The sequence below is a fragment of the Sinocyclocheilus rhinocerous genome, unplaced genomic scaffold (genome assembly GCF_001515625.1).
Source record: "Sinocyclocheilus rhinocerous isolate Xijiao unplaced genomic scaffold, SAMN03320098_v1.1 scaffold1043, whole genome shotgun sequence".
NCBI classification, from domain to species: Eukaryota; Metazoa; Chordata; class Actinopteri; order Cypriniformes; family Cyprinidae; genus Sinocyclocheilus; species Sinocyclocheilus rhinocerous.
The window spans coordinates 905774-915431 of record NW_015642610.1 but is presented as its reverse complement, the minus strand read 5'-3'; the positions used below and the strand labels follow the sequence as shown (position 1 = coordinate 915431).

The following is a 9658-nucleotide window of genomic DNA, read 5'->3' as shown; positions in this document are numbered from 1 at the left end:
AACGACTCGTTTGGACTACAACGCATATTTTCCGGGATTTGTGATATCACAAATATCGACGAATGGGACGAGACCTGGCTGAGCTGCACTAGAGAAGGCAACGAGTGTTATCACTATGTCGCAGACACGCTAGCTTTCCCGAGGCAGACGAACTTAGAGCGGTTACAATCATACGGGTTTAAATCACGCTCAAATTGATTTGATTTTGACGCAATATTTACACTGAAGCTCGCATGACATTTCCCGACCAGGCGCCAAGGCGTGCCAATCACGGCACACACTGGCCCAGCTAACCAATCACAACACACACTGCTATGTTCATTATTACATCCAACAACAGAACACCTCAATCGCTTAGGAGTTATTCTTGTCTACATCTGCTCCGGCGGTGAAACAATGGCAGACTGATGACAGCTCACTCAGGGTGGGTCTAAGGTAAGACACCAGTCCAGTCTGTGCTGAAACGCTACTGTCAATCAAACTATCGTGGGAGGGGCCTGTTTTTGTGACGTCACACAGCATCTGAGATCGACTCGATTTGAGAAAGGGGTGAAGATTTTAGTAGATTAAAAAAAAAACCACTGGGTGGATTTTTATCATTATAAAGTGGTTGTGTACACACACTGTTTCAGTTCAAACAACTTGTAAAAGTGCATGTAGCATCCTATGACCCCTTTAATTATTTTATTATTATTATTTATATTCATATGAGTTATACTCATTCTATAAAGCACCATTTTTTTTCTTTTTCAATAAAAAAGCAACAGCTGAGACCGTAAAACAAGATCAAATTTACTGAAAACCTGTAATTACTGCAAGAAGCAGAAGCAAAACTTTATTTTGAATATATTCTGAATATATTCTTTCTTCTTTCTTAATTTTTAAACAAAACCCTAGCCAGATTTAGAGTGGTTTATGCTCAATACACTATAATATAATTCATACAAAAAGAAGAACACTTAAAAAAAAAAAAAAAAACTATTAGCCAGAATCTTAATGTGAAATCTTATGTTTTCCTTTTCATTTTATGTTATACAATTTCTTATTTGCATGTATTTGCATTTTCAAATGCATAAACACTTGATTAAGATCTTAATGTGTGGCCCAAGTACATTCATCAATAATTCAAAAGCTGTACCTTATTTCCACCTTTTCGTGGATGTGGTGTTAGGAATGATAATGAAGTCTGATCCTCTATGCTGTGGTACCCCTGATTTCATAAATAACTCCAAATCTCTCCTTGGATGAAAAAAAAATTGAACATAAAATGGTATATAAAAAATCTCAGCTTGGGTTTGACCTGTGCATTTTTCTTAAAATGAAAAGTGTTTGGAGAGGGTGAGCATTGCTAAAGTTCACCGATTTATAGTACACTTTGTCAAGCCCAGGTTTCCCTGGCCAGGCAGCCTGTCAGATGGATGCCAGATTTACTAAAATGCTGTAATTGGATTGTAAAGAACCGGACTGAGACGTATGTGAGCTGGTGGGCTCTGACATAACTTTTCACTTATGTATTTGTAAGGTTATAGCCAAGAATGAGCGACAGAAAGACATACAGAAAGGGGTATCGGACCGTATGTGTGGCCTTGTACTTGAAGAGAGGGAGTGAGAAAATATTAGGCGAGGAAGAATGAGGTGTTGAATGATTGACAGGTAATAATAGGAGCCATTTGCAGATATTAATCACTTAGTGGCTATTTGACCTGTAAACTACACCGCTTTTGCCTTAAACCAGGCTTTGTGTCTTTGATGTCTCCAACCCCAGGCCTCTAACTCTGCTGCCCATTCAGAGAAGCCAGGATGTGATGGCAGCCCTGCACGATCACCTGACCAGCTACTGCGTCCATGTGTGTGCCACTAGTATACTACAGGATGCCGAGAGCCACTACTGGAGTGACCCCAACCCGTTTTACGAGGTACAGATGGCTGTAGCTTTTCTGGCAATATTTCAATAATAGTTCATGTTACGTGTAAGCCTGTTGAAGGCATTTTTGTAGGGTTGGGTTAGGTTATTGGAAGACAAAACATCCTGTACCTCTAAACTGTGCTCAAGGACAAAGCTGTGGTTAAATCACACTGCATATTCACATTCCGATCATAAGTGTATCTGTACTGAAATGCTGTGACATTGGTTAATAAATGATAAATTGTGTTATTGTATTCTTAAGTAGGCTCCCTCTTAAATTCTTGGATTTGCATGCTGCTATTGCGCGTTGTCCTTGACTATTTAGTTGACTTCTCTCAGGCTGTCATAAAAGGAGTCAGGTGTGTACATCCAGCCTTAGTGCTGCCATACTAAAGAGCATTTTTTTATGATCGCGTTCAAAACATCTTACTTATTTAAAATGATTGAGGATGTTGTGCACATTTGTAACCAATCACAAATATCCCAGTCTCAGCCAACCTGACAAATTTAATAGAACCAGTATGTGTTTGTGTAAAACCCTCTTGTCTTTCTTTCCTTTTTTATTTGTTAATATTCATTAGGGCTGGGCACTATTCACTATATGGGAATATACACTATATATATTTATGATGTTTTTTTTAGTTTTTTTTTTAGCATTGTGAATGTTGGAACGCTTTTAAATGTGTCTTGTTTTGTTTTTGTTTTTGTTTTGTTTGCAGGTCTATCTGTTTTGATGACCAACGGAAGATGGAGGATTATTTGGGAAAGTTATTTAAAACGTCATTTTTCATTAGATTGGATATGGAGTTATTAATTTCTTTTAATATCAACATATTCAATCAACGTTTTCAGTTAGTTTACATCATCATCCAAAAATGATTTAAATGAATTTTAATCAAATAAAGATTTTAATTAAATTGTATTATTGAGGTGTTTTAAATATAAAACAATATGTAGGCAAATAGTGGATAATTGATACATTTGTGTAAATTTATAGAAATGGTAAAAAAATAATAAGAAATTTCGTTCATTTAGTGAAAAACAGTTTGAAAAGTATTCCTTGGTTATTTTTAACTAGATTATTTATTTATTCTGTAAGAATTTTGATTTCATTTGGCTGCAATTGTTGATAAAATAAATAAATAAAAATTGTTAATTAAAATTAAAATCAAACCTTTAAGCGTTTCAGACTGAATAATGAGTATTGATATTTATATAAAATTTCGTAGGGATATTAATATGAAAAATAATCTTCTAGGTATATTGCTATAATGAGTTTCTAGCTATATCATTCTCATAAAGTCCCTTCCTCAAGTCTTTTCTATGGGGCTTGCAGTGCCCTGAGGTAGCGTTAGACTCAACCATCTGTGTCTAGCCCTAACCTTACCTCCATTAAGATATCGGCGCACACATAAGTGCTCTCACAGATGAATACACACACGTCTGCCCGTTGCAGGGCTGTGGGGCAGACTGGCCTGCTGTGCGCAGGTGTGCAGCTGGCTCTGTGAGTCTGCGCCTCTGTTGACCTGTATCCCCTCTTCCCCCACCTCTCTTTTGCTTTCTTTCATTCATCCCTCCATTTCATTTCCTCCTGAGCAAATGCCACAGGGCCGAGCGCTTCCAGAGGCCCGGTCGCTAGCACTAAATCCCTGGGTCCGGGCGTGTGGTCATGGCCCTGTGTGTCTCTTTCTATGGCTGACTTAGCCGTGGCTCTCTGGTGGACCACGTCCCAGCTCTCATTAGGAGATGTAGTACATGGTTGTTAATAATCTCTCTTTGGTCACACTGTGAACTCCTAATGCTGCTTCCTCTTTGCCTGAAAGTAATTAGCCTCTTAGGAAACCAGAGTCTCTCGTCCTTTTTATCATTTCTGCCTTTTCTGAATTGTATTTCTAGTTCTTGATTCTCCGTTTGAGCTGTTTAACATGTACAGTATCACAAATTCTAAAGCATTTCAGCAACATAAGTCTGACCCTTTAGATCAGTCATCTTACTCCTGTTATGCACTAGCTTTGTTCTCTGTAACTTAAAAAAAAAGAATATTGTCATAATTTAAGTGCAGAAATAATTTACAATACACTTAAACTTTCATTAAAACCTATTTTTAATTTAAAGTTCAAGTTCAAGTTCATTTTATTTGTAGAGCACATATACAAGAGCCACCAGGCTAACCAAAGTGATTTCCAGAAGAGCAACAATTTTACCACATACACAGAGAACAAACCAGACAAAAATTTAAAACCGCACGTTTAAAAATTACCATATCACAGTAGTCAATACACTAAGGAAAACAAATAAGTTTTTACCGAAAAAATTTTTAGGACAGAAGGATCCAGTGAAGGCTTCTTGAGCAGAGGATTAAACTTGATCATTTGCACAATTAATTTTTGTTCATTGTGGCTAACAGGATTGGAGTTAACAGGATGGAACCTAAGGTTTGTTGTTGCTTTCCCTCAAAGTTAGTTTACAGAAATGTTACAGAAATAAATTTGTAGTTAATTTTCTATATTTTTTAACATTATACAAATTTCTGTAATTTTATCTAAAAATATTTTTTTAGAGCAAAGGTTTTTTTGGCCCAAGGAGCCTTAGGAAGTTGCTGGAAAATTTAAAATGTTACCTTAAGATATTTATTAAATATGTTTAACGTGTAGTAATAATATTTAACACATTTACTGAATTTGATACCGTTACTCTTTCATGGTGTTTTTAAAAGACATAAATGTATATAAATGTACCCAAATTTAAATACAAATTAGTATATAAATGCATAGAAGAATACATTTTGTCTTATACAGTACTCATTTGGAATCATCAACAAGTTTGAAAACCTGTTTTAAAGTGAAAAACAAACAAACAGCTAATACCACAAAACATCACATAATTCATCAAATCTGTTGTTTAGACTTATTCATGTTTATGCTGTTTTTCACCGGCCAAAAATTATAGCACTTCCTGGAGGATGATGTCAACTGGCTTTTATTATTTAAAGGGATGTTGCAAAAGACTAACAGGATGGAAAGTGAAATTTACTGACACAGGAAAAGCCTGTAAAATCTGATTAAAACAATATTTCAAAGAACTTTTGTATAATCTTTTGTGAACGGAGTAAAGAAAAATTGCAGAAACATCTGGAGTATGTCTTATTAAATTTACAGTTGTTCATGTTAAAAGATAGATATGCTATGTTGCTGGTAAAAATAGCAACATCTGCCTAAACTTGAGTAATGAAATGATTTAAAAACTCACTCCTATGTTCACCTAATTGTCATATTGTGCAGTAGAAAAAAACATTTACACATTGTGATTTCCATTTTAAAATCATGAGTTAAAGTTATGATATTTCATCCAACATATTAAGTCCCACGTGCTGAGATTTGAAATGTACTGCATAACAGGAATGACCCGGTCATTTTTACCTCTGCCATCTTGACTCAGTGTGCATGTATGTCTGGGTAATGTTCAGAGGAGCAGTGATTGAATATCCAGATAAAACTTCAAAGTATCCATGCATTCTCTCTCTCTCTCTGTGGTAATGAGGGGTCCAGGTGCAGCGTGCAGGTGGTCTAGAGAAAGATTGCCTGGAAAGACATTCTGTCTTTTCCTTTCTATTCTTTTTGGTATTTATTTGCCATGATATCATCATCATCATATCTCTACCAGTCTTTCATTGTCTATTTTTTTGTCTCCTCCACCTTTTTTTCAGGGTGAAAGGTGTTCTTTCTCTCCATCCAGATGTGGCAGTATTTTCTCACAGGCCTGCGCAGTGACCTTTGGGGCTCCGTTGCCCTCGCACAAGCCCGGCAGACCTTGGCCCAGGTGCTGTGTGAGACCCTGGAGGTCTTAGTTCAGAGGTACTCAAGAGCGCGACCCTCCTACAAAAGACTCTCCCAGATCAGGTACCAGATATGAAGACCTGCCACATTTTTACATTAGAGCTGTTGTTACTTTTTAAATTGTGTGAGCTGGGAATAGGAAACATAGAGTTCCTTGATGATTCCATTCACAATTCCATTCCCTTCCATAGACAGAATTTTTTTGCTGCTTCTTTGTGTGTGTGAGTGTGTGTGTGTCAGTGTGTGCATTTGTATGTGTTACAGTTTTTTTCTCACCACCATTATATTAATACAATGCAATTTCCTAATCGTACTTATTGTATGATTTAATTTAATATACGGCATTTTTTTTGTAATTAATTTATTGTACTGATTCGGTTTGTTTGTATATATACCAGTCATTGATTCATTCATTGATTCAGCCCAAAAATGTAGCACAAAGCCAATTCCAGTTTTAATGTTTTGGGAAAATGTTTATTTTAATTTCATTCAAATTTACACGATCACAGAAATGGCCAGATTAGTTACTTTGTGTACCTTTGTGAGAGTTTTTTTTGTGTGTGTTTGACAGTAGACAAATTAAATAAATAGTAATAATATTAGGAAGAATACAAAAAAATAATACTACTTATTAATAATACTAATATTTCTTATTTATAATAATATAATAAAATATTTGTAACACAAGACTGCATGAGACATGAAAAACATCACCATAGTGCTCTGTACCTTTATTCCTGAGCCCATTTTTACATTTTATTACAAGAAAAACACATAACTCACACAATATTGGGAGTTGTTGCGGCTCACCCAAATGAGGCTAGCGTGGCCTTTCAGTTTTCGTTCATGTGTTAGATGCACACAAACACAGTTAATACATTACTGCAGCCACCAGACCCCCAGACTCACGGCCCTAATGCAGGCCAGATGCAGATGCCATAGTTAGTCACAGCCGACAAATCTGCAGCAACTGCGTGATGCTACCATGTCAATATGGACCAAAATCTCTGAGGAATGTTTCCAACACCTTGTTGAATCTATGCCACGAAGAATTAAGGCAGTTCTGAAGGCAAAAGGGGGTCCAACCCGGTACTAGCAAGGTGTACCTAATAAAGTGGCCAGTGAGTGTATATATCATATAATATAATATCTATCCTATTTGTTTTCGTTAAAATAACCAAACTTTTATTTAGTCATTGATTCATTCATTGATTCAGCCTTTATATTACTGCAGTACCATTTCCTATCATTTTGTATATTCTATGATTTTACTATATTATGTATTTCTACAATTTGTTTTGTTCTTTTACATATGTGTGTGTGTGTGTGTGTGTGTGTGTAATAATAATAAATAGTTATTATACATATGATCATTTTTATTTTACTTTTTTGTTATTGTTAACAGTACCAAATGTGTGTGTAAATTTCCTACCATAAATATATAAAAACCTAATTTTTGATAAGTAATATGCTAAGGACTTCATTTGGCCAGCTTTAAAGGCGATTTTCTCAATATTTTGTTTTTTTTGCACCCTCAAATTCCAGATTTTCAAATAGTTTTATCTCGACCAAATATTGTCCTATCCTAACAAACCATACATCAATGGAAAGCTTATTTATTCAGCTTTCAGATGATGTATTAATCTCAATTTTAAAAAATTGACCCTTATGACTGGTTTTGTGGTCCAGGGTCACACATAACATTTTGTGTAGCATGTAACATTCATGTGCATTCGATTGTTGCGTTGTGGAGATGGGTCATGCAGGAAATGGCATGCATGGTTAAAGTCACCCGCCTACATTTTGTGGTCAGCGGTCACACTCAAGCACATTCTAACAGAGAGCAGTCATCCATGCTGTCTGATTGAAGGATCTTACCGTATTTCTGCTGCACTGAGAAGCACAAGCCCACCTTCAGGAACCTCAGGCTTAGCAGACAGTGTTGAATGCTTTAGTGATTATGCCAGTGTTCGGCCCCGAGGGTCAATGCAGATCTCCAGATTTGTAGAACAGTCTCTCTTTGTTAGCACATGGCCCTGCCTCAGTGCCTGGCGGAGGGCCTGGTTCTTTCATGCTAGACCGGGCCCAACCGCCCAGGCCTTGTGCGTTGCATTAACACATACTTAAAGTGGTTAAAGATGCCACAAGAGCACGCTTCCCCTCCACTTCAGGACTGATGAGAAAGAGCAGATCGCCCAGGGCCGCAGGGAGTTTTTTGTTTGAGCAGATGAGCTTTGCTGCAAGGACACCCGGTTATGAGCTCTTCAGTGCCGGGTGAGCTCAGAGTCTGCCAGGCAGATGGACTTTTCCTCTGCTCCCTTCTCTTTTTCTCCTATCCGGTGAAAGGGGAACTTTCACTGTGCTATAAAGCAGAACATGGTGGTGGATGATGAAAAGTTGAGTTTGATAGGGAAACCAACGTGGGTAATATGACCTCTCTGGAGACTGTACAGAAGTACATGATTCAGTGGTTTGAACTGAGCAGGACATACACTGATACATATGTAATTGAAAGTAGATGCATGACGCAATATCGATACCATTGGTTAGTGGTTGATATTGGATATGTTATTGTTCATGCCGATTTTCCCTATTTTTTTACATTTACATTACTGTTCAAACTGTTCCGCAAACATATTAAGCAGCCACAACCGTTTTTAACATTAATAATAATAATAAATGTTTTTTTTTTAATACCAGATCAGCATATTAGAATGATTTTTGAAGACTGGAGTAATGGCAGCTAAAAATTCAGCTTTGCCATTACAGGAATAAAGTGCTTATTAAAAATTAATTAAAAAACTTTATTTTACATTGTGATAATATTTCAGTTTTTTGGTCGAGACTTCTTTCAAAAACATTTAAAAAGTTTTACCAGCCCCAAAATTTTGAACGGTATTGCATATTACACAGAAACACATTTGATTTTTGCTAGAAAATCTTGGTTAGGACACAGTGTGTGCAGCTGAGTTATTCCTAATATGTGGTGTCTCATTGCCTCCCCCAGGGTTGATATTACAGCTATTCTGCTGTGCGTGGAGAATCTGATGTGGAGTGTGTGTGACTCTGTGGGGGAGTTGCTAAGGCCTGATGCAGCTCATGGATTTTGGATGTGGTCCATACACAGCCTGTGTAACCAACTGCTGACTATACTGATCATCCTTACATCACCTCCAGCAGAGCTGCACAGGTGACACGAGTCTGAATAAACTTGTTGGATTATTGTGATTTAGAGATGCAAGATTAGCACATTGATCAAACTGTATTCCCCTCTCTACTGTATATATTTATATATTTATTTTATTCGCCAGGGTTTTTCAGGGAGGCTGCGGTGGAGGAACCAGCAGAACTCCAAAGTTTCCAGAGGGAGTGAACAGTCATGAAACAAAGTGGCTGAGCGTAATCAACCCAACATTGTTCACAGAGGAGCTGCTGAGGTACTGATAGCACTAAGCAACAAATAAAAGTGTTCAGCCCGTAATCACTTGGCGTGATTAACTCTTTAATGCCATTTCCCCCCCAGAGATGTCTTATAGTTTGAATTACACTACATAAAATTCGGGGTATTTTATAAATACGTCTTTATGCTCACCAAGGCTGCATTTATTTGGTAAAAAATGCAGTAAAAAGAGTATTATTATGAAATATTATTAATATCAGATTAATACAATTTATTCTTTTGATGGCAAAGCTGAATTTTAAGCATCATTACTCCAGTCTTCAGTGTCACATGATCCTTCAGAAATCATTCTAATATGCTGATTTGTTGCTCAAACATTTTTTATTATTATTAATGTTAAAAACAGTCGTGCTGCTTAATATTTTTGTGGAAACCAAAAGTTCAAAAGAACAGTATATTCTTAAAATGTAATATATATTATATTATATTATATTATATGTTATGTTATATATATAT

The 9658-nt window shown here is 36.5% G+C and overlaps 1 protein-coding gene across 1 annotated transcript in view; it reads left to right on the top strand.

Moving 5' to 3' along the window:
• LOC107756295 (uncharacterized protein KIAA0825-like) overlaps window positions 1-9658 on the top strand; it is a 147473-nt gene that overhangs the window by 39359 nt on the left and 98456 nt on the right. Inside the window, 5 exon segments of the mRNA XM_016573328.1 lie at window positions 1766-1916; window positions 5613-5630; window positions 5633-5805; window positions 8750-8932; window positions 9054-9179. Coding sequence (XP_016428814.1) covers window positions 1766-1916; window positions 5613-5630; window positions 5633-5805; window positions 8750-8932; window positions 9054-9179 — 651 coding nt within the window.